This window comes from Thunnus albacares, chromosome 15, assembly GCF_914725855.1.
Source record: "Thunnus albacares chromosome 15, fThuAlb1.1, whole genome shotgun sequence".
NCBI lineage: Eukaryota > Metazoa > Chordata > Actinopteri > Scombriformes > Scombridae > Thunnus > Thunnus albacares.
In genome coordinates, this window is record NC_058120.1 from 20,712,523 (window position 1) to 20,738,704 (window position 26,182).

The 26,182-nt window shown below is 41.7% G+C and overlaps 1 protein-coding gene across 2 annotated transcripts; it reads left to right on the plus strand.

The window, feature by feature from the left end:
- The first annotated feature begins 4,867 nt into the window (after positions 1–4,867).
- LOC122998511 (phospholipid phosphatase-related protein type 3-like) lies at positions 4,868–25,543 on the plus strand. Of its 2 annotated transcripts, XM_044375441.1 has the most exons (9): positions 4,868–5,428; positions 11,830–11,933; positions 12,356–12,541; positions 14,410–14,539; positions 15,445–15,640; positions 17,169–17,226; positions 19,241–19,414; positions 20,369–21,208; positions 21,800–25,543. In XM_044375441.1, exons 2-9 carry the CDS (start codon positions 11,853–11,855, stop codon positions 22,811–22,813), a joined length of 2,679 nt encoding a protein of 892 aa, XP_044231376.1. In that variant the 5' UTR covers positions 4,868–5,428; positions 11,830–11,852; the 3' UTR covers positions 22,814–25,543. The 2 variants fall into 2 exon arrangements, with proteins under 2 accessions (XP_044231376.1, XP_044231377.1); XM_044375442.1 differs by lacking the exon at positions 4,868–5,428 and having other exon boundaries at positions 11,136–11,933.
- Positions 25,544–26,182: the final 639 nt, after the last annotated feature.

The window sequence follows — 26,182 nt, forward strand, 5'->3', positions numbered from 1 at the left end:
TCACTGAAATACATAAATTTAAGCAATTGACTTATCAACAGTGACAGATGTAAGCTGCATCTTGCCCTGTTTGTGACCTTGGGAAATAAGGCCTTTATGAAATCACTCCAGCACTACACAATGCAATGTCACCGAATCCTATTGTGGTACTCAATCTTGTGTGAGTCTCTCAACACTTGAAAAAAGCATGTGTTGGCAATTTTGCTGTCCCACAGGCCTGAGATGCAGAGAAGTGATACCACTGAAACAGAACTTTAGGCTTTTATGATGGTACTGATGTACATTTAAACGTTTCAAACTTTACTGTGGTGTGAAGTGGTTGTGTTCACATGCCATGGTGTCTATGAGGAAAAAAAATATTTTAGGTCTTTATAGAGAAAGAGCTTGTGGTACTGGATATTTAAGCAAATACTTTTAAATTTACCCCTTATAAAAATTGTATCAGCATTTATTGAAATTTTATCATAATGATCATTCTCATGTTTTGAAATAAACATTTATATACTTATTCACTCGCACTTTTGATTGATTGATGATAGAAGGGATAATATACTGAATACTTGTCTTGTCTGAGTCACTTAGAGTATAGTCGTGATAAATTTCAGCCCCCTCAAACACATTTTAAATCCATTAACCCACTAATTTCACTGCAAATGTGTGTAGTCATTAAATCAAACGTTTTAATGCTTTTTAGGGTGTCATCAAAAATTGCCTCTTCTTAGAGGAGTCCAAAAACACCTTGCATCTCGGTCATATGCTCAAGAGCGTTAACATATCAACCTGTCAGCTCACCAACAGTGCCAAACAGAGCAGCAGCCTCAACTAAAAGTTTTATACTAGATAAGCTTTAATTGGAAAAGATTAACAGGTGTGGCGGGCAAGTCCAAATGCTTAGCAGAGACATAAAGGAACATGATACTTTATGCAACAAAAAAGAGTTAATGATAATAATAATTAATTATAATAGTCATAATAATCAAAGAGCTAATAATCTAATTTTTTTCATAATTCTTTTTCATATGTGGTACTGTGTTGTTGTATTTGTGTCGATATTATGTAGATTTTAGGAGAAACTTTTTGTTTTTTGGTTTGTTCCCCCACCCACACCTGTGACTTGTTAACGATTACTGCACATCCGGTACAGAAATGTTTTTAGCAGATCTGATGATCACACAGGGTTCAAACATCTGAATTTCTATCTCACACTTCATGTGTACAACAACCTTTTTGACAAGAACGTTTATATTGAGTTTTGGGTGGATCCTCAGGAGATTCTTAATCTGCGTTTGTACTGATATTTCTGGTTTGGTCTCAATCTAACACTGTGGTAAACACAGTGAATCGGCTCCCTTGCTATTCCTGCTCACTAACTCTTATTTCCAGTTCAATAAACAATTTATTTGTAATATAGGTCCGGTCTCTCAAGAAACCACTTGACCAGACCAATTCAGTCTCCAGCAGCAAAAAAACTGAAGCACAGTTGGGTGCAATTTGCTGTTTACAAGCTCAATAACCTATATAGTGCAGCTTCAGAAAAATGAACATTCTCTGCTCCACACAAACACTTTTGTACACACTGTATTGCACAGTAATGGAGGTGTATAACATTAACTCAAGTGAGAAAATCAAAACAGGCTCTAAGTCGACCTCAAAGACTTGGAGGTAGAAAAAGATTCTTAAAAATGGACAATTTAGGACTCTAGAGTCAAATGCTACTGCAAAGTGAAAGGAATCCAGACTGCATAATCTTACGTTGATATTTGTCTTGAATGAATAAATCTACACCTACTATAACACTCACTATAACAAAGTGTTATCATGGAGCACTTAAGCGATTGATTTATGTGGGATTTATGAATGATTATGGTGTTTATCTTGTCTGGAAATTGATAAAAATGTTTGATCTCTTTAAGCCCCACTTCAATTACCTTATCACATTTTAACTTATTGAAGTCTATCTCACAAAGTGATATCTGCATCAGACACAGGCCAGGTCAAAGTGTAGGATTAAAGCACAAAGTGACAGACAGACAGGTGTTATTGTTTGATTTTGGTTCAATCTGAGAGACCTTTAAGTGTTCATGAGGCCACTTAAAAGCCTACTCCACCCAAGAGCATAATGGTATTGTTTAACTTGTCATGTAATGACAGCTTTCAACCACACAGCGGCACTTGAAACCGTCCTTAAGCCCATGAATGTGGAGTGTAGAATGGAGACACCTGCAGAGAATTACTTCACATTATAGACATTTTACTGAGCGTGATGGACACACACACTCATCTAATCATTGTGTGTGTGTGAGTGCGTGACTGTGTGTGTGTGTATCTGGCTCCTTTTACATACGTACCGTATATATTTGTGAGAACAGTCAAACTTGACAATCACCCAATACCGTGGCGGCCTAGATAACATGGCAGAGCAAATTATTGTTACACATTTCATCTGCATTGATTTATAGTCTTGTATTTCATATTAACGGGGAATGTTTTCTTAACCATATAATCATAGTATCATTAATCCTCTTTTAAAATATCATTTACTATCTATTGTACCACTGAAAACTGAGTACGTCTATGAAACCTGACACATGGTAAAAGGAGAATTGAAACTGATACCACGAAACATTATTCTTCAGTACAAATGAGAGCTAACAGTGTGTGGGATGTTTGAAGAGGATGAGAGAGAGGCATGGGAGTAGCATGCTGATGATTTAGTGTCGGTGCATCGACCAGACTGTATAAAGTGAAGATAATCACACGGTGATAAAGCCAATTAATCACTCCTTCTCCACACTCGCACATGGTTGGACTCTCCTTGATGTAATAAAGTAAACAATGGGCTCTTTGTCAGGTGTCTTCGGTGCTCTCTGGGTGCACTGGATGGGTTGTAAAAAAATCAATCAGAAACCAATCACAGTATTGTGTGGGCTTTCATAGATGGCTGGGTAAATGTGTCGACATGCGGAGTTCTACCTAACCGGGATGCTTTTGTGAAATAACATGTGATGTGTGTGTGTGTATTCCTGTGTACTTACCTTGCACTGCCTCAGCCTGGAGCTCTATCAGCACATGCATGTAGTATGTGTGTCCCTGCATGTAGCCTTACCCCTCCATTAGCTATGCAAACATGCCATGTGCTGCATGTGTGAGTGTCTGCATGTGGGTGCACACATGCATAAATGTGTATTTCTGAATAGGGAGACGGTCGGCCTTTTGCTCAGATGAGTTAATTGGGTCACATGTGTGAACAGCAGTCAAGAAGAATTTTAATCAAACTTAAGAATCCCCAATGTACATCCACCCCCTGGCAATCAATTACCATCCAGCTGAGGTTAATGGTAAAGAGTGCTGATAGCGCATTTACTCTGTATTAAAGAAAATACAATTGTGATGATGTGTGCATCTCACAGGTCAAAAGGTGTGCTTATAATGATCAAAAATTCACCATGTTTGAGTGGAGTATCTAGTCTGTGGAAGAGAGAAAACAGTGTTGAACCACCTCCACCTCACATATCACTCTCCCACCCTCTCTGTATTGCTTTGTCTAGTAGGTAAATAGGAGCCAGGCATTGTGAGTGATGAGTTTATTAGCTCCTGCCAGCTGTGACCAACCCTTGGGTATTATTGGCGGGGTGGCGGTGTCGGTGTGTACGGGGCGGGGGCTCTGGGCAGGGCAGGGAATGAGGAGGGGAGCAGGAGGGGTGCAGGGGTGGGATTCTGAGACGAGGGAGTACCCCATGAGAACCAGAGAAACTCCCTGGCAACCGGAGACAGGATCAACACTAAATGGGGCGCCCCCATTCATCTAGCACTGAGCAGGGACACAGAGCCAAATGACTGAGATTGAGAGAAAAGAGAGGGAGGGTGGCGGTGTGGGTGCTCCTGTGTGCAAATATCTGAATGAGTGTAAAAGCATTGGAGACTGGTCAGCAGGGGACTTCCTGCTCTGCACCTCCTCATATTAGCCTGCGGGGATATTAACATACAGCACAGCCTGCAAGTCCCTGAATGTGTCTTAACACTTTTATACCAGTGATTGACACTGTAGAGAGAGGGGAAAACATATGAGCGCTAAATGGATGTTTAAGTTCAGTTTAACCCCCATTAAGAATTGATGACCGTGGGCGCAGGAGATGCAGTGTAGATCTCTTTCAGAAAACATCTTTTTACCACATGTACAAAAACGCACCTCAAACACAACACACACAATTACGGCCGAGACTTTGATGTTAATTGCCGCAGCGTCATCCATGGTGAGTCAGGGAGTCGCAGAGGTGTCTGTGAATCTGTGATTCTCACTGTGAATGTAGGGCTATTAAACGGTGCGTGCGCGCGTGTCCATGAGCCCCGCATCGGATCCTCCGGGGGGAATCCAAATGCACCACAGTGGTCAGACGCCTGCCACACCCTTCAAGAGTAAACAAAGGCAGGGACATCTGAGCATTCATCCCCCTGGAAAGATACAGGGTCAAGAACAATGAATCTGATGGTATTTATAGAAGCAAGGTGCGTGTTTTATAGAGAGCATCATAGGATATTTACAGTGAAATTGGCTCTTGCTTATAGATGAGAGGTTATCAGCAAAACTGCCCCCTCGCTTTTACGCACAGGGGTGCAGGCCGCGTTTACTCCACACACATACACACACATACATTCCCAAATCTACCCCTTTGTCTTGGTCGCCTCACGGCGGTAGCCCCGAAACAGGAATTCAGCAGGGAAAGGAGGAGAGAAGTGTGTGTATGTGTGGACCAGACTGTCTCCTCCCCCCACCATAAGCGCACACACACACCACACTCTCTCCTCCCCCTGTATCCCCCCCTCCTCCCTCCTCCTCCACACCCCCCCACGCCTTTGTGTGTGTATGTGCGCGTAGTGAAGCTGACTGCGTACCCGAAAACCGTGTGACGGATGCCTTGTATAGAAAATAAGCTTTTGGGGAATTTATTTATCCGTTATGCATTCTGGAAATAATAGGAAAACCTGCAGGTGCAAGTGAAGGGGAGGAACCGGGGTGGACGCACGTGAACCTCTCACTCATCCAAAGCCAGGAAACAGAAAGGAGAGAGAGGGACGCGTTACGAGCAAGTGCCGCAAATTGGACTTTCCACCATCAGCAACCCTCCTCTCTCTCCTCTCTTCTCTCTCTCTCTCTCGCCATCCCTGCTCCTCCTCTGTAGGTTTTCCCCACTTACTCCCATCCAACCTCAGTTATTCTCCCAGTATCCTCCAGTGATCCCTGAATAGCCTTACGCCGGGGCGCTCTTCGCGTATCAGTGGGGTTTTTTGGATTTCGGTGGTGACTTAGGAGAAGCTGGAGATGGATTAAAGGGACGGTGCACCGCAAAACTGGAGCAGCACGCACGACCACGCCGGGGGGGAAGGGGGCGCCGGGACTCGGTGAATTCGCGGAGCCCCCGGGACAGAGGTGAGTGCTCACTGTGTCCGGTAGTGTAGTGGCTCTCTCAGCCGCATGCAGTCCCCCCCTCCAGCAGCCTACCGCTCCTTCTAACACGAGCTGAGAGGCGAGCGAGGAGAAATCAGCACATGGTTTTCACGTTTCCATAATTGATGATCTCATACGCAATCTGCTGATTTCTGCTTGTGGGGGAGTAAGAGTTAGAGGTATCAATAGCCTATACAATATTGTTTATCTCTCCTTTGATGTAGTTGCAAAGAAAAATGTGGATATAACATCTAATGTGATTATCTTTAGCAAAAAGCAATTGAAAGCAAATTGCATATTCAAAAAACAATTTGCCATCATCACCAATTTTATACAAATTATTAAAATGTATATTAACATTAACCAGTTTAAGATTGTGATTAAACTCTATAATAAGGAGTAGAGAGGAGTTAAGTTGGTTCAACCCTCCTCCACATCACAGTGGAACATATGGCCCTTTATGTCTCTCTGGCTGTTAAGGGCCCTGCAGTAGACATGCTTTGCAGTAGCCATCACTGTAACTTTCTTTATGGATGAATGAGTACACAGTGAATGGAAAATGGATAAACTGTATTATAACACTTTATGTTCTCCTCATGAATTCATTTTCAAGTTCATTTTTGTAAAAAAAAAAAAAAGGAGTCATAAAAACATATTTTCACTTTGCATTCAGATATTGATGTTTAGTCGATAGCCTTAATTATATACTATACTATACTCCACTATACTATACTACCAGTGGAGTATAATATTAACTATTAACTATACAGTCCAATGGGGCTGTAAATTTACATTTTTGCAGGAAATCAATGCCATATTTTTGTCTGATGTTCAGAAGTGACCTACGTATCATCAACCAAAACATTTTCTAATAGAATATAAGTGGGTGCTTTCGCATTTATTTGACCAAAATACAAAATTCCTAATGTGATGTAAAATAGGACTGTCACTTTTGCTTGAGCATGATCTTTTTTTTTTTTTTTTTTTTTAAAGTTGGTTTTACAAGAGCCCCATCACAGGGTCCATTTACAGACCAGTGATTTTCCTATCAAAAGACGTGATGAGCATGATAACTGTGTTTAATGAAAATGTTTTCTGCTCCTCTGAAATCAACTCAGAACCCATTAAGTCCAAACACACAACTGCTATTGTACCATACTGTGCAATGCTATAAGTAAGCAATACTATAGTGCCAAAATGATTAGTCAATAAATCTATATATCTATCTAATCTTTTTATAGTAACTATTTTGATTTTCTGTTAATTGTTTCAGTAACTTTTCAAGCAAAAATGATGGCTTGTTTGCTGTTTGATTGCTGGCTCATTCAAATGTAAGGATGATGTTTTCTCTGTCACATAGGCTACAATGGTATGTTGAAAATGTTTGTGTTTTGGGCTGCTGGTTGGACAAAACAAGACATTTGAAGACATCACCTGTGAAGGCTCTGGGAAACAGTGATGGACATTGTCACTATTTTCTGATATTTTATAGACAAAGTAATGAATTGGTGAACTGTGAGAATAATCATCAGATTAATCGGTAAAGAACATACTCAGTAGTTGTCGCAGTCCTACAATAATAGCTATGAAAGTATGCTAGAATATACAGACGTGTGTCAATTGAAGGAAAAAAACCTGAGTAAATGACTGCAGAAACTTTACAAAATTTGCAGATCCTTTTTAATATAGGGCACGAGGAGTCACTGAATGGTTTACTATAAGTACGAAATGTGATTCATATGCTTTGGTCCTCAACCCAGTTAAATAACTATGAGATTTTGGACTGACCTGTTAGTCAATGCTGTCCACCACTATCATCAAACCACCAAATGAGTGAATATCTTTTGGAAAATTGGTATCTGTTCCTCCAGTAGACTTCAAGAGACTTGTAGAATATATACCAAGGAGCATTGAAGCCATTCTGGATGTTGTTACTAATATACTGCAGTACACTATGGGATAAAATACCATATAGGTCTGCTAGTCTACTTTTATCTGTCTCAAACACCCCACCCCCATCCCTGTGTTGGTGGTCACACAGTCTTGTATCCTCCTCGCCGTCTGACAGACTGTTTCTGTCTACCACTGGCTATACAACTCACCTCATTCACTCACACATACACATACATATGCGTGCACACACACCACAGATGAGATGTACACAAATTGCTTCGACTAGACTTCCACGATGCTTGCACGAGCACAAGCATACTGCAGCTCCAACTACACACATTTTGCAGTCACACACACATATGACGTGCCCCAGAGGACAAATGCTGTTGTGATAGATAAACGAGCGCCTTTCTTCAGTAAAGAGGCTCATTCTATGTGTGTATGTGTGTGTGTGTGTGATGTGATTTGGGGTGAGGTTTAAGTGCTGACTAGAGTAGGTCACTGAGACCAAGCGGCTGTGAGAGTTAGACCCAGGACCCAGTATCTTCCTAAGCTGCTTTCAGCCACACTGGAATCCATCCATCCCTCCCAATATCCTCCCATGTCTCTGATCCTCACCCCCACGCCCCCCACCTTCCTCCCTCCCACCTCCAACCACTACCAGACATATACACATTTACACAGACACTTGAGCTACTCTTCTGCTTTTTTTTTTTATCATTCTTTTTCTTTATGTCTTTGATCTCCGCTTATCTTGTCCCCAGTCCTCTCCTCTCCAATACATTTCTAGCGGTCATGGAAATTAGACTGCAGAAGTCTTTGATTCTCTGTGACTTACACAGCCTCAGGGTCAGGCCCTCTTATCTTGGAGAAAAAAAAGAGAAACAGAGACAGAAAGGAGGATGAAGATAAAAAAAAAAGAGGAAGAGGTAGAGAGAGGTGTAAAGAAAGAGCAGCAGATGGAGAGAGAGAAGGGAAGACGGTGAGAGGTGGAAAAATCAGAGGCAAGGATTTTTAGAGAGATACAAGAAGTGAAGAAGAGAGCTGCCAGCGAAATACGCAAAGCAAAACAAAAACTGCACAAAGGATGATAAAATGACAGAAAAGAGAGGCAGAAGATGACAGATGCAGACAGTAGTTTTCAGCAAATATGGTGGTATTTTTGGATTAGAGCTTCAGATAAGTTGATTTTGTGCTGATATCAACCGTTTCTATGCCTAAAAAAAGGGGAGAATGCAACAAGAAAATGGAATATACACCATCAAGGGAGGCCAAAGTTCTCCACTTAAACCCGTACTGAATACATCCTTTTAGCTGGGTCAGCAGCTCTTTGACAAAGGGTGAAGCAGGCTTCAGTACGTGTTTTAGAGACTGACAGCTCAGACGCTGAGCAAAATCAGACCCTCACTTTCATCATATCGGCTAGTATGCAATTTATATTCAAAAGTGAAGATTGACCAAACCGCAGAAAACAGAGATATATCAGACTAGCCCTTGATGGTGGTAGAAAAATAGTAAAAGATAGAGAACTAGAGGTAAAATGGGAAGCGAGAGAGAGATGTAAAGAGGAAAGTGTGGATAAAATGAAGGCAGATTGGCAGAATAGATGGAAGGTGATTGTGAAAGAGTGATAAGTAAAATGGGACAAAGAGAAGGACAGAATTGGGTAGAGGACAGATATGAGAAGATAGAAGAACAGGCAGAGATGGGGAGAAATAGGGAGCTTTAGCAAGAGCTGTGAATATTTAACTGTGTTTAGTTTTCCATTCGGGCCCTTGGCTCCTGCTTCTCTCTGAGGCCTTCTGATGGCCTACAGGTTACTGATGGAAGTAGATGCATGTATTTGTTTATGTCTGAAAGTTTGTGAGAAGGAGGGATTTATTTAGTGTATCACAAGCCCTTGGAAGTTGTAAAGCTTCCTTTTGAATTAGAGTTTAGTTCATTTTCAGTTTGTGGAATTCACCATGATCCAACCTTCACATGTGAGTAAAACTCAGCGTGAATATTAAATGTGCATGTGCAGAGTTATAGGTCTAATTACTGACTGTTTCCGTGTGTGTGGGTGTGCAAAAACTAATGATGTGCCTCATTTCAAAGCAACACTAACACAAGGTAACATTTTTCAAATGAATGCACTAAAAGCATTTTAATGGTCCACAAAATTAAAAAAAAAAAACTCTGCACACCTGAATATGTGACAGGTACATCGGAGGAAGGTGCAACTTGAAAACAATGAGAACTCACATACATTGTCTGGCTTACTGCTGGAATATTTATTAAATCTCAAGGTTTCAGTCTGTCCTGACTTTCATCAGGTATATGCACAGCATCACAACATCTCCATATATACAGTACTATTAAAAGGTTTAGACACATTTTCTCATTCAAGTCAATGGAAAGATGTGTTGAAACTTATGACCGGTACTGTATACACGTAGGAGCTGTCTCAATCATCCAATCAGAGGGCTACAGAAATAAGTTTGACTCATGAGCACCTTGAACTAACCCCAAGCATACGGTTCAGGTAGATATAATGTTTAATGTATGATAATATTGCAAGATTTTTGATAAATTTACACTTTTGTCCTTAAAGTCCTATGTTATGTATTTTGTTTAGTCGTGTACTTACATTATCCCAAATGTTCCCAACAATTTTCAAACCCAGAGAAATCTGTAATTTAATCAAAGTGATGGACCGTTTCATTTGGTCGCCTGTCAATGGCGTCAAACCTCCTGTACCAAAGAGTAAACACGCACAAGATGCATACGGCGGCGCTGTGTTTGTCCGCTACAATGGCGTCTACCGGAGAGTAACTTACACACATACAAGATAGTACATTAGCGTTGTGGTTGTTCCACAGAAACTGTTATAAATTGACTTTTATTCAGTTTTAAGCCACATTTTTATGATAAATTTAGGTCGCTTTTAAATGATATCTTTTAGCTGGGAGAAGGATTTCGTCATTGGACGTCTGGATCTTAAGTTATCAGATAAATAAACTGGGCAAACATTAGCAGCAGCTCAGCTAACAGCCCCTCCAGGAAGTCCGGTGGTCACCAAACATCGTCGGAGAAATATTGTTGTTGTTTTTTTTTTTAGGTAAAATAGCTCTAATTAATATTTTAATGATTTTAATCTGCGTGTATGTTTGTTTCTGGAGAGGAGGAGACCTCTGCGGATAATTCGGCTCCCGGGACAAACCGACGGAACGTCTGGATCTTACGTTATAAGAAAAATAAACCGAACAAGTGTTAGCAGCAGCTCGGCTAACAGCCCGTACCGGACGTCCGGTGGTCGCCGTACATCGTCGGAAAAACACTGATTTTATAGGTAATACAGCTTTAATCAGTATTTTAACGATTTTAATCTGCGTGTACGTTTCTTTATGGAGAGGATGAGACCTCTGCGGATAATTCGGCTCCCGGGAGAAACCGGCCGAACGTCTGGATCTAAAGTTATAAGAGAAATAAACCGAACAAGTGTTGCCCGTATCGGACTCCGGTGGTCGCCGTACATCGTCGGAGAAACACTTATTTATTTAAGGTGAAACAGCTTTATTTGGTGTTTTTACCTGTAATCTCCGGGTCCGTTTGTTCTGGAGAGGAGGAGACTTCTGCGGGTAATTCGGCTCCCGGTAAAAACATCCCGAATGATTAACACTGGAGTAATCCTATCCCGGTGAAGCTGGTTATTTAACGACGAAGACAACAACTCCCATGATCCTTTGCTACTTCCCACCGTCATCACACTCCGTCTTTTGTTATTGTTTTGATTGAGAGACCCCTAGCGGCTGAAATTACATATTGTGCGTTTAATTTAACTTTCCTTTTTGACTTTTTGATAGAATGGGTTTATTATGGTTTTTGCTTACATATATTTGATAACACTGTAAGATTTATGATATATCAGTCGCCTACTTTTGCTCTTAATTCACTTATTTTCTACTCTTGACCTTTGGAGATTTTTGGGGTTATGTGGATGTTGCTATAATGTATTGTAAGATTTATTGGCATTGTTACCCTTGTGTCATTTTGTATTTTTCTTATCTTTCTGATGCTTTTTGCTGACTAAACTTGATGGTGACATTTATGCTCGGGGTTAGTTCAAGGTGCTCATCAGTCAAATCATTTCTGTAGTCTTCTGATTGGATGATTGAGACAGTTTCTATGTGTTTATACGTATATGGAAGTGTTGTGATGCTGCCCGTATACCTGATGAAGGTCAGACAGACTGAAACTTTGTGATTTAATGAATATTTCAGCAGTAAGGGAGACAGTGTGTAGGAGTTCTTCTCATTGTTTTCAACTGTCAGCAATATAAAACCTTTCAGCTTTTGAAAACTTTTTGAACCTATCATTCATCAAATAATACGGGCCTGGCAGAAGTTTGAACATATTTTTGATGCTTTCAGAAATATTTCTCATGGAAGTGCATGAAAGTGTTCTGAAACTCCTCTCTGACATCTCTTTATAATCTGTCATCCCAACAGGCTGTGACTGGGCCCACCCCAAGATGACGTCCCCTAAAAACAAAGCCAAGAAGAAACCACCCAAAGACAGCATGACACTATTGCCATGTTTTTATTTTGTTGAGGTATGTTAGTGCTTGTGTGTGCGATGTGATTGTTGGTAGATTGGATGGATTGATGAATCACCAATACCTATTTAACATGACTCACTACATTTACTGAATCAATAACAGGTTGAATCACTCTTTCCGCTATAGAGTCTTACCAATATTGAGTTTTTGTGCTGGTTGCATCTGGATGCATTTGACCTCTACTGAAAGCAGTGTTTGATGTTTTTCACAAGTAAATATAATGGCGTCATCACTTTCTCCTTTGTCCTTGTGAGTGTGTATTTGAAGGTGTGTATCTATGGTGAGAGCAGAGATAAAACACTGGATGAATTACCCCTTTCTACAAGCAAATATGAAATGCTAGTCACTCTTTGCTTTGTCCTTGTGTGTACGTGTGTGTTTGTGTGTTTTGTGTGTGTGTGTGCACGGCTGTCTAGCTCCCCATCGTCCTGTCCTCCTTGGTGTCCCTGTACTTCCTGGAGCTGACAGATGTGCTGTCTCCGGCGATGGTGGGCTTCCGTTGCCATGACCGTGACCTCTCCATGCCCTACGTGGAGACTGGTGATGAACTCATCCCTCTGTTGATGCTGCTGAGTTTGGCCTTCGCTGGTCCTGCAGCATCTGTAAGTCCATCACACACACACATGTGAGGATTGTTGCAGGGGATTGAGCCCCCTGCAAAATGAAGGGAAGTTAAAAGAAATGTCATGTCTCTGCACACAGTTTGAAGGTGCGTTGAAGGGTGATGTTAGGCTAGCTTAATTCAATTCATAGATGTCTTTTAGTTCAAGAGGCAAATTCTCTCAAAGGTGAGAAAATATGCTTTAAATTATATAGATATGTAAATAGACTTCCTATTTACATGCACACACTTTGACACATAGCCTACCCATAGTGGAAAATTCAAAATTAGCAAAATTTTAAATCGTCAGCCCTTACTCAAGAATGTGTATCCTTCTTAAAAGTAGCTGCAACTGTAGGCTACTTGATCCCATAGATAGCCACAAATTGTAAGCTGATTGTTTAGAATTCCTTAACTCCATGGACAGAGAAACAACAGGCATCAATTAGTTGGTTGTTTACAAGTCTAATATGACCATGCCATGACAATAAAGGCATTTTAATTGTTTTAAAAGAGAGTTCCTTGGAGTTTTTTCTTGTTTTTTTTGCATCAGTTGGTTTATCTGATTTTGGGAATCCTTTCAATTTCACTATTGAGAATTTGATTGATATTACAAGAAATTATTTCACATTAAACTGTTTCAATGGCTGTTTTTTTTTCATAGGTTAAGCTGTATGTTTAAACTCAAGTAATTTCTGGCAAGAGCCCCACAACTAACTGAAAACACATACCTCAGTCATTATTGCCTTATAAAATTGTTTTGGAGTCATGTTCCTGGTCACTTAATAAATGAAAGATCAATATCTGCTCTCCTTTTAGCTCTGTTTTAGTCTCCACCAGCTCCTGAGAAAAACGTTAAGATCTAACATTAGCTTACGTTACACTCTAACATTGCCGGTTGATGCTGGGCAGGTAGGGTACAATTAGTTTATCCAGTCCTTTTTAACTGAAAGCAGATATGCCACTGTTTGAAACAGGACTAATGAGAGCAGAATATTCAGGCTGGCTACCAACAAAACAATGAGCTGCCAACGAAACATTTGGAGCTGAGTGATAATCGTCTCCAGGGTTGTCACTACAAGTGACACCTCTCACATTACATGTAGTCATTTGATACATTGCTCATATAAAAATATTGATTAATAAACCTTTACAAGAATAAAATCTTCCAGTGTTGGAGTCACAAGGATAAAATCTCATCACAGAGGATCAGGGACCTAATGTGTTTCTGGAGATTGGGGGTTTGTTTGGGAGTGGTACACACATACATTAGACAGGCACACTTGTATGTAGACAGATTCATAGATCACACAAATACTCAAACGTACATCTTCTCGAATACTCACAAAGCAAATTCAATCTCCCCTCAGGAATGCAGAATCAATGGACACATTGATAAATACACACCTGACATTCCAATACACACCATCAAACACGGCACCGGCCCCCCCAATCAATACACACACACTCACATACAGACGCACATACTGCTAATCCATCAGCAGCATGGAAACAAGCAGATCTCTCCAACACTCATCTATCACTCTGATTGGAAGTGATCACTATTCGATAGCACCTTACCTCTATTCTCTCTCTGCCACTCTCTCTTCTACCATAGATCACAATCACAGAAATGTATATCTAACATTAACAGTACTTTTCTATTTTTTTTTACCTTTTTTTCCTTCCTGTCCCTTTTCTCTTTTTGTCTCTTTCTATCTTTGTTCTTTTTTTTTTTTTCTCTCAGTGACTTCCAACACAGTGTAGGCTAAATTACAGAAAAGCACACATTTTTGTCTGTTTCTTTTATTGTTTTTTTTACACACTTTCATGCTCACTGTTTAACTACATCTCTCCTTCTGTCTGCAGATCATGATGGGGGAGGGTCTGATGTATTGTATGCAATCCAAGCTGAAGACTTGTCCCAAGTCGGAGAGCAGCATCAATGCTGGAGGCTGCAGTTTCAACTCCTTCCTACGCAGAACTGTGCGCTTCGTCGGTACGTCCAACTACCAATCCTTTTTTGGGGTGGGGAGTTTTAGGGGTTAAGGTCACACTCCTATCCATAGCATCTGATAGTGAGTTGGTAGGGTTCAGTGGTTTCTCGAGGAACATTTGACAGGACAGATGGCTGCTTATGGACGAAGCAATAGTTGTTGTGTAGCTGGCACCAGTGACCAGTAAGAGGGTTTAATTAACCGCATGACTTGTCAAACCGCATTATTTTTACATACATGATTATGCTGCAAGTGACCAATAGGTCTCTAAAACAGCATTTCTATCACATGATCCAAAACAAACACCTTTTTTGTGTTATCTCTGTCAATAAAATTAGATAGGCCTATGATCATGGATACAGTGGAAGATTAATGTGTCCCTAAATATATTTTACATTTGGTCTTAGGTTACCAAGACAGTTATTACAGTAAAGAACTGCTGCTGTCAGTAGTGAGTAACATAATTCTGTTGTTTTCAGGGTGGAAGTCAGTTTGGGCTCAGACAAATTATTCCATTTACCGGCTGAGCCCCCAACTTTATTCCACTGTTTATAGTAGAGAAATAAGCTAATTACATGCATTAAATGAAGGGTGACTTAGAATGAAATAGGCATGATATCATGCTCCACGGGAAATATCTCAAGGCAGACTTTGAGCTTTGAAGTGAAAAGTGTAATTAATTCACCTTGCCAAATTTCACTGTCTGTGGAAAAGCTTCATAACGGAACAAACCGAAGGCTTGTGGTGTCACTTCACGTTTTTGGAGCAAACTCAGCATTGTTTTCCAAACTGCAGGTGTTCATAAATGAACAGCTCAATCGGAGGATGCCACCAGGGACTTTTAGATCATTTACCAAGGTTGCCTCACCGTCTCGCTGTCTCCATCTCTTACGTCTCTCTCCCTCAGGTGTTCACGTGTTCGGTCTCCTGGCAACAGCCCTGGTGACAGATGTCATCCAGTTAGCTACTGGTTACCACGCCCCTTTCTTCCTCACCGTCTGCCAGCCCAATTATACAGTGCCGGGAGTGTCATGTGACAACAATGCCTACGTCACACAGGACATATGCATGGGGAAAGACCTATATGCCATTATGTCAGCTAGGTAAGACACTCACATACCTACAGAGCTTAAAAACACTGACCAGAACATCTCCATTCAAAATTCAAAATCTCCATCCCTGAATGTATGAAGAAGTACAGGTACACAGTGCATTCTTTACAATTAATTATCAGTTTATTTCAACCGGATCTCAGCTGTCTGCATCTCAGCCTCTCGCTTGACTTGCTAGTACAGAACCATTTACAAACATACCTTATGTTTATGCCTGCAGTTGAAGATCTTACAAAGATGTGCTCTATCAGAAATGCCACTGAACATGTGTTGATAGATCGATTTACAATAGTTACACAGTATACTGCTACAAATCCTGTAGGAGTATATGCATGCTAGTTCTGAAGACTATCAAAACTTGATTGCCTTGCCTCGCTTGTAAGTCGCTTTGGATAGAAGCGTCTGCCAAATGACAAAATGTAAATCTAAAAATGCAACACTAATTTGCATGTGAATAGGATTATAGGGGATTAAAATAGCTAAGGAGCGAAATTGTTGCTGCAACAGTTGGATTTTTATAAGAATGCATTATTTGCTTATTAATGATATGCTGCTTAGCCAAGTGCTTAGTGTTTATTTGTACAACAAGACTTACAATATCCTTACAAATTCTCATTGTGCCCAGCTGCAGCATCTCACACACAGGTGCCGTGGCTAAGTTTGGCTTTTGATGATGCTCTTTAGCAGCACAGTGTGTAATGAACAGACATACTGTAGGTCAGACAAACGAACAAGCTCCAGCATATGGGTATATCAAACAGGCATAATAAATGGACACAGGCAGGACAGATTACTGCTCAATACAACGGATACAGGGATAAACCTACTGCAAATGCACGTTTGTACTTATACATATATATATATACATATACTTGCAAGGTCCCCCATTTATATAACGCATTCCCTAACACTAACAATCACGACCTATACCTAAACATAATCCTAACCTTAACCCTAAACCCAAGTCTTGATCCCTAAAGAGATGTACAACCTTTTCATAACTTTCCTCACTCTCAAAAACTCAGATGGGTCCTCACAAAAACAGACAATACACACAAACACACACTCACAGATTTGCCCTGAAAATGAGAGAAGGTAAACACACTGATGTAGACACAAGGACAAGGACACCCACAAACACAAAATGAGTGCCTTAAAAAGGTTAATTAAATGAGAGATGTTATTTAGTTCTATAAACTCTTATTCAGTGGCTTTGACCTCAACTCACTCACTCTCCCCTAATGTTCCCACAAATGCCCCATAGTACTCTGATTGTTTATTAATGCTCACATCCAAGGACACACGCTCAGCTTGACAAACACACTCGGGCGGGCACATAGATTTTAATGTCAAATACAATCCCAACATCACAACTGTGACAGTTTTATTCAGGTTTATTTAAGAGGCAATAAACACACTCAGAATCACACACAGCTTTTTTTGTGAGTCTCTTTCTCTCTCTTTTTTCTCTCTCTGCACCTCACTCTTTCACACCTAACTCTCTCTTCTCTCCCCTCAGGAAAACATTTCCATCCCAGCATGCAACGCTCTCTGGCTTCGCTGCTGTCTATATCTCCGTAAGCACTTCCTGTGTTTTACTTGCCTCCTGTCTTTGTGTCTGTGACTCAAGTATGATGTGTTCGCATCATATATGTTTGCATGGTGCATGTGCTTGTGTGGTTTATTGGGTATATCTCTCTTTTTAAGCTCACTCAGTGTATCTTTAAAATGGAAACCAGTGGAAAAAAATGATTTGGTTATTGTGGTGGTGTTTTTGCAGTACGTTCCCAATCCTTTATCCTCAACGTTGCTACTGGCAACATAAAACTAGTTCCTGTATATCAGAGGATTTCTCACTAGAATGAAATCACTGTCCACATAAGTCACTACTGCATAATACTGTTCCAGATTGCCGATTATCCTCAGGCTAAAGAGCCATCTAAGTCTCACATTAAAAAAATAACAAGAACTGTCTTTTAAAGTCAGACTCAAGGGGTCATTGTAATATACATGTATGTACTGAGTAGCCTCTTGCCATACTGGACTGCAGTAGTGAACTGTATGGCAATGTAGCACTGTCATTCTTCCATGAGATAACACCTTCCCACAGACACACCCGCACCCTCCTCCACCAGTGGCTATTGCAGGCTACTGGCCATATCACTGCTGCCTCACTGAGCCCAGTGTGTGCTCATTAAAGCTCACCAGACAGATTTCTGACGAGGGAAAAGACAGGATAAGAGGAAAGCAGCTGTTTGTGTCGTGAGAGTTACAATATGTTTTCTAGTCTCTGCAAAGTTGTGCAGCAACACAAATACAATGCAACACAATTTTTTTCTTCGATGTTGGTCTTTACTTAAGAATTAAGTCATTTATTCCATCTATTTACACTTGAAAACTTTGGTGTAAAATTACAATAAAGTGAAATATTAGAATTTTGCTGAAACTCGGATCATAAGAAAGATCACATCACAAGACAGACACTTAATTCAGGAAGTGCTGAAAAATTTAAGTACATTGGAAATAACTGAAGAGTCATCCCGCTGACAGATTTTTCTCTCTTGCTTCAAGAAAAGTAGGATTTTTATGCGCAGTGCTAGATGGACAAGCTTGTTAAAATGGATATTTTTGCAAAGCCTGCTTTTCTGTCACTCAGCTGTCCTCCACTTTATGTAATCGAAACATCTTGTGCATGCTGAGAATGTGAATGCAAGTGTAAATAGATTCCCTCTCCCTTTGTCTGTCCCTCCTGCTCTCTCCCCCACTTCATTTTACTGTCAAAGAATAATCATCTTAGTGTCCCAGTTAACCTTGTATAACGCAAACAATTTTTTCTTAAAGGAAAAGTTAGACATTTTGCCAATTTGCTTGCTTGGCGAGAGTTAGGGGAGAAGATGGGTACCTTCTCATGTCTGTATGGTAAATGTGAGGCTATGCACCAGCTAGCTTAGCTTAGCTTAGCATAAACACTGGAAACAGTGGGAAACAACTATCCTGGCTCTGTCCAAAGATAACAAAATCAGCCTACCAGCACCTCTAAAGCTCACTGATTAACATGTTATATCTTGGTTTGACGCAGTGACTTCCTGGGCTTAGTCTGGCGCATAACCACAACATTTTGTTGTACAGATTGATACAGATTTTGTACAAGTAGAGATATAACAGGTCAGTTAGTGAGCTTTAGAGATTATTTTAGGTGGATTTTATTACCTTTGGACAGGGCCAGGCTAGCTGTTTCCCTCTGCTTCTAGTCTTTATGCTAAGCTAAGTTAAGCTAACGTGTCCTGGCTGTAGGTTTATATTTATAAGGGACAGATATGAGAAATGTACTTATTTTCTCAACTAAAGCAAGAAAATGAATAAGCGTATTACCCAAAATTTCAACCTTTTCCTTTAATAGCCAAATTTAAGATGTATAGGATGACAATTTCAATATTTTTCCTTCACCACTCTAAACTGTAAATTTAGTGCTGTTGAGTTGAAATTTTTTGCTGCAGTGTTTCATTATGCTTTTTAATTACCTCTCCACCCCAGGCTCTGTATGTCTGGCTGTCCATCTTTTGCTAATGTAGTTTGGCTCTCTATCCACAGATGTATTTTAATGCCAGCATCAGCAGTACAACCAAGCTGCTGAAGCCATTGCTGGTGTTTGCTTTTTGCATGGCGGCGGGCCTCGCCGGGCTGACACAGATAACTCAGCACCGCAGTCATCCCATAGACGTCTACGTGGGATACCTCATAGGAGCTGGCGTCGGAGTCTACCTGGTTAGTTAAACAAAACGCACACGAGTGTGTATAACAAGTGTAGCAAGAGATTTGATCCCCCGATCAAATTTGTCATGCTCTATATAATCTGAAATCCGTAGACTTAATTTATTTTGCTGGTTTCCAGATAATTACTCCTTTGATAATGTAACAAGCTGAAAGACATTTAAACAAGTGAAATTATCTTGAAATGGATTTCCTATTTCAGGCTTCAGTGTGTGAAATTAGTGCCAGCATATGTTTGTATGCATTAAGGAATTTGTTTTGTCCCCAGGGAGTAGTTAGCAGTCAGCATGCAGCGTGGTGGGAATGACAGAATACACATAAATAGATTTTTTTTTTTCTTAAATAAAGTGCTATCGTTGTTTTTGCTGTGACTGAATTGTGCCATTGTGTTATTCTAACACTATCACAGCATGTGCTAATAAATGCCTCTTTTTTTTTTTCATCACCTCTCCTCTCCGTGTGGCTTCCATACTTTTCTCTCCCAGCAGTTTTTTGGCAGGCTATATATAGTGTTTTCTATTACGGAAAGGAAGGGAGAGAGAATGAATAATCCGATAAGAATTCTCTGGAACAATTTCACACTTCACTTTTAAGAAAACTTGTCGTTGCCATTTTCCACGCTTCCCTCCTCCTCTCACTTTCTTTCTGTCTTGTCTTTCACTTTTTCAGATGGAGAGCATTTCCTCCTGTCATTAAAGGATGAATTCAGAGTGGGGGGAGGGGGGATGTGATTCATGCTGACCTCAGATTTAACAGGGGGAAGAAGGAGGGATGCTTATTCATGCACTTGCTCCCCACTAATAGGAAAATCTATTTTATCCCCTCCCAAAGATTAAAGAAAATACATTTACACGCTCTGGTCTTTATTTATACCATGCTGGGTACTTCTGTCTCCTCATTTATTTCTCCTCCCCACCTCCCTCCCTGTGTCTCTCTGTCCTCTATCAGGCGGTGTACGCAGTGGGAAACTTCAAAGCATCAGAAGAAGACGCTCCTTCTTTAACCAAACTTACCCAAGCCCAGCATAAGGACGGCTTGAGGGTGCTGAGCCAGCGGAGTCATGACTCCTTGTACAGGAAGACTCCCAGGGTGTCAGAGAGCAGGGAGGAGCTGGGGGCGGCGCTGGGATCCGGGGCCCGCAGTAAGGTGAGGAGGGAAAAGGCATCCCTGGCGTCCCTAAAACGAGCAAGTGCTGATGTGGAGCTTCTGGCAACCCGGGGTCCCATGGGCAAGGAAACCATGGTAACCTTCAGCAACACCTTGCCCCGAGTTGCAAACGGCAACAGCCCCATCTCTCCCTCAGAGGAGCCGGTTGTCACACAGCGCCACATGACCTTCCACGTGCCCTTTGATCCCCAGAGATCTCGGCAGCTAGTGTCAGAGTGGAAGCAGCGTTCGCTGGAGCTCCGCAGCCAGAGCTCACGAGACGAGGAGGAAGGCATGGACGGAACAGACGGGAGAGATGGAAAAGATGAGGGAGGAGCAGCAGGAGAAGGAGGAGACCAGGGGATGCCTTCCTCTCTTTATCCCACAGTGCAAGCCAACAAGGGCACCGCCACACCGACCGGAGCTAGGATGGTGGTGGCACCCCCACTGGTTCACATCCCTGAGGAGGCATCTCGGCCACCGCCTGTCTCTCCAAAGAGTGCCAAGACCAGAGCCAAGTGGCTGTCACTCACCGAGGGAGGAGGGCCAAAAGAGCCAGGAGCAGGGCCCATTGCAGTGTCGACTCCCCGTGTGCCCAACACGCAGCCCGCTCAGCCACCCAGCCAGCAAAGAGTCACTCAGGTGAGGTAAAAGTAAGAAAGTGAATGTCTGCGAATCATTATACCTACATTACTTGGAGCCATAAATTTTCATACTTTAATTTCAAGTGGCATGCTGCCAGTCCTGAAAAATATAGTTTAGACGGAAGAAGAAATTAAACAGCTGCCAAACGGCGTGTGCTACTCACCTATGATTTATTTTGTTGGTAAAACCACAACAGAACAACACTGGAGGAGGCAATTTCACTGATTAGTTTCCAATATAAAATGTTCTCACAAGGGTTCAAACACTAATTATAGCTGAAGTTCAATCTTAATAAAATCTCTGTGTGGGATAATGTTTGCTGTAATAAAAGTATCTTAACTCCGGGCTCATATTGCCGCACAGCAATTTTGCAAAAATAATTTACTGATTTCTATAGTAGCTGTTTCTTGACATTGAAAGGTCATTCTTGACGTTGAAAACTCGCTATATGAAAGCTACATTAGCACAATGTTCATTCAGTAGCTATTCTGGAGCTTTTGGTTGTATCTTCCCGAACAGATGGAGTTGCCCAGTTGTCATGGGTAGTGCTGTTGTGGATACATTCTGAGATTTTCTTCCATCCTGCAGGTCATAGCCATGTCAAAGCAGCAAGGTCATGGCATCATCTCGTCCACTAAGACATCAGAGGGTGGCTCCTCTTCTGGCGGTGGGTCCAATTGTTCTGAGTCACCCTATTACCGCATCCCTTCTGATCGAGACAGCTGCACTGGCAGCAACCCAGGGAGCATCGCCGGCAGTGGGAGCATCGTCACCATCGACGCTCATGCCCCTCACCACCCAGTGGTGCGCGTGTCAGCCAGTAATGGCAAGCCATGGGAGTGGAGGAACACCATCAGCGGTAACATGATGAGTGGCGACCCAGCGGGGGACAAACACCGTGGAGCGCTGCAGCGACAGGAAAATGTCTGTCACTACCGGGATTACCGAACACTCCCAGTGAAAACGGACTCTGTCTGCTCCTCCTCGGCCAGCGGCAGCGGCGATGGTGGACCGGAGCCTCCTCCCCCACCTCTACCCACCTCCTCCTCCCCTCTCCCTCCCCCACCTCAGCTGTCATCATCCCCTCTTCCGCCACCACCCCCTCACTCATCTTCCTCCCCATTGCCGCCCCCTCCACACCCAAGCTCCTCACCAATGCCTCCTTTTCCTCACCCTGCCTCCTCTCACATGCCTCCCCCTCCTCACCCGTCCTCTCAGACATCCCCACCACCCCTCCCACCGTCCTCTCAAATGCCCCCACCTCCTCACCCATCATCTTCCCAAATGCCCCTGCCTCCTCACCCATCCTCCTCCCAAATGCCCCCACCTCCTCACCCATCTTCCTGTCAAATGCCCCCACCTCCACAGCCATCGTCTTCCCCCTTGCCTCCTCCACCACACCCCTCCACCATGCTGCCGCCTCCTCACCCGTCTTGCTCCAGCATGCTCCCCCCTCCTCCCCACCCTGACTTACTGATGGACGGCCACAGCCAGATGCTGTCCCGCTCCTCCACCTTGCCTCGTCGGCCCTCCGTCTCCGCCCGCAGCCATGCCGAGCAGGAGAATTACTACAAGGCCATGCAGAACGAGAGGATGTTATAGTAAAAGGGCAAGATGACGGACATCATTGTCATATCAATGATTGTACTTCAGAAGACTCAGCTGAAAGAGACAGTGACAGGAAGTAGGTTATGGCAGGTGAATAGAGACTTATTACTTTTGAAAAATGACAAAAAGGTTTAGAGACTCTGAATCCAGAACAGCAGCTTCAGTCAAAATGCTGGAGATGAAGAGGCAGCAGGGGTGGAAGACTATGGGGATGTCTGGCAGCTCACACACATTCAGCAAGGGGATCTGCTTTTTTCCCTGCTCATACATACTGCCCACAGCGCTGGCTCAACGGCCTTGACTGAGAAAAGAACAGACAAGGGAAGAAAGGGTAATCAAAGAACGTAGGGTGACGAATTCAGAACCCTATTTCACCTCTAGGTTCAGCACACACATCCTCTGTGTTTCTCTGAGACACATTAAAAGAAGGAAAGGAAGAAGCTGCAGCTGAAAGAGAGATATCACAATGAACGGTCTGGGATTTGCTCAATCTAGTTTCCCTTGAGAGGGGGAATAAGACGGAGAAAACAAAACAACTACAGGCAATACTAGCGATTCTTAAACTAGCGCAGCTGTTTGAGGTTGCCAACCATTACACAAAGAGAATTTGTTCCTGTAACCAGCTGAAAAACTCATGTTTCAAAGCACCCACAAGCTAGGAATAAAAGAAAAATGCAGTAATGTTAAGTTCAACCACAGGTTCAAGCATATTAGCAACAACTCACAAATGCATGAGAGCATTTCCCCTCTGAATAAACAAACCAAATGGGGACTTTTATGTTTGATGCCAAGCAAATCTGTCAGTATCCACCAGAGAGAGACGGCTTAGGAAGCGTTGCTTCTTTTTGGGGTGTGAGAAGAAGTAGGAGGAGGGGGGTGGGTGGGTATAAGGAGGATCACGCACAGTTGGGCACCCCAATACAGACGTCACTGAATGGATTACTGTTGTAAACATGAGAGGCGGTGGAAAGGAAAGAGAATTGTTCCTTAAATGAAGAGGGTGGCTGGGCCGCACAGCACAACAAGCCAAGCAACCAGCCTGTCTTTGCTGTGTGCAAAACCTGCCACGGAGCCTGAAGCAGCACTAAAGAGATTAACGTTTGTTTATCAAACCATGCTAGCACACTCTTCCTTCCATAGCCCTTCTTATTTGGCCCTCTGGCAAATCACAATGGTGATGGGAATGTTAATGGAAAGCTGCCTAGGCAGTAGTGCAGCCCGCAATCACCCCCAACATGCACATTGGCTCAAGCAGGTGCTGGTCTGACACAGATAATTGCCTTGCGTTGCCACTACTCTCTGTTTATACGTGTTGGCATTTCAAAGATGTTGGTACCACTCTCTAATAATGCATTTTAACTTTGTTGGGGTTTATAAGTTGCTTCTTTATTAATCATCATTTATATATGCTTTATAGATCAGTCATAACACATTCACAAGAGCAACGTTTGGTGGGTGTAAAAAAACGCTTTCATTGGTATACATTTATGTTTTATCTAGATATTTGATTTATCAGGACAAACCCTCTAGTTTAGCTGTACCTTAGTGATATATAAAATCTCCCCATACATTATCTGTACCTGCTTATCCTTTGCAAGGTTGTGGGGGATTCACAGATCACATGTCTATCACAGGGTTACCCTATGCCTCATTAGAAAGTGGTACTAAGATTTTTGTTTATATTTTTACATTAAAAACTAAATAGCCAAATATGAATAAACTGACATAACAAAAATCATGAAAAAATTGTTTCAGTCAGAGGTTATAAGAATGTGAGTACTAAAGCCAATGGTTGAAAGAACCATTTTGATAATCAAGTTATTTATCAAGAGAAAATGACCAATATTTGTTAGTTGCAGCTTCTCAAACATAAAGGTTCAATGTTTTTCTCTGTTTTACATGATTGTCAATTGGATATCTTCAAATTTGGGAGTGTTGGTTGGACAAAAGAAGCAATCTGAAGACATCACCTCTGGCTCTGGAAAACTGTGATGGGCATTCCTCATAATTTTCAGATATTTTTAGACTAAATGATTCATCAATTAATTGGAAAAAAAATTAAATAATCAATCGTTTCAGCCCTTTCAACACTGAATCAACATCTACAAGTAAGGAGGAAGTGCGTAACCTGCTGGTGTTCTTCCTGCTGACCTCTGCCTCTTTGTGTATTTATACTTTATTGTATAAAGTTGTAATCTGGTACCTATCATTTCATACATCCAAGTTTTTTTTCTAACTATCAGAACATATTCCAGCCATTGACAAGTGCTTTATTTTATATCATATTATAACCAAATGCAGACACACAGATGGAAAAAGCTGGTTTTCACTCATTCACCACAACATCTGAAGGATACATGAACCGATTTTGTAAAGTTGTGCTAGGAATGGGGTGGCATTAAATGGAACAAGTTGTATTTTGTAGTGGAGCTCCTCTAATGAGGAGCTGGTAGATAATGTTGCTTGTCAGTTTGTGCTGCATGTGTGTACGGGCGTGTTTTTTTAACTTCTGTGCTTCAAGTCTGCGTCAAAACCTTTGACGGACAGACATGCTGCATTTTTTTAGTGCTGGTGATTATCGTACTACTTTCCCCCATTTTAACTGTAAAAAAACTTCATAATGCCTAATATTATTAATACTATTATTATTCTGCAGTCCTTTTTAATGGGCTAATGTTTTCTATCTGTAGTGATGTGTAACAATAATAACCTTATTGAATAAAAAACGACTTCTTAACTGAGGTGTCATCATGTGTTACTTGGAAGCAGCAGGTGTACTATATGGCATGGCTCGAAATAGGGAAGGGGTCAATGCCGGAGCAGCTTTCACTGATACTATAATGAAAAGGATCCTCTCAATTGATTCTTGGGATTCTTGGCTTGGCTTTTGTGCTCAATCATACGCTCACACAATGACACACACACACTTATGAACGCAAATACACACAGCCAGACGGATACAGCACATGTACATTTGCAGTGCAACATTTGCTCCTTTCCTGAGGGCTAGTGTCAGGTTTCCATAATGAATTCTACTAGAATGTTGGTCAATCTCAGATGACCTGCAGGGATACAGTATTGCGTGTGCGTGTGTGTGTGAGAGAGAGAGAGCGAGAGTGTGTAAAGGATTTGTGGAGACTACAGAAATAGTTTTTGGGCGTGTGTGATGCACAGACTGTGTTTTCTAAATACAAATCTGTTCCTGAGTTTATGCATACTGAGGTGTGCATGTATGTGACATTATAGCACATAGCATACTACACCTGTGCTGAGGTGGATAATGGTTATGCAGATATGAATTGGTATTTGTGTGTATATAAGTGGTGTGTGGTCCAGATGTGGTGAGTTATACAGTATGTGTCA

What these genes read in the sequence shown, in the direction of transcription:
- LOC122998511 (XM_044375441.1), top strand. Translation starts at nt 11,853, where the DNA reads ATGACGTCCCCTAAAAACAAAGCCAAGAAGAAACCACCCAAAGACAGC. An exon ending in TCGCTGCTGTCTATATCTCC is followed by an intron (nt 17,227 to 19,240) that starts GTAAGCACTTCC and finishes CTCTATCCACAG; the next exon opens with ATGTATTTTAATGCCAGCAT. An exon ending in CTGGCGTCGGAGTCTACCTG is followed by an intron (nt 19,415 to 20,368) that starts GTTAGTTAAACA and finishes GTCCTCTATCAG; the next exon opens with GCGGTGTACGCAGTGGGAAA.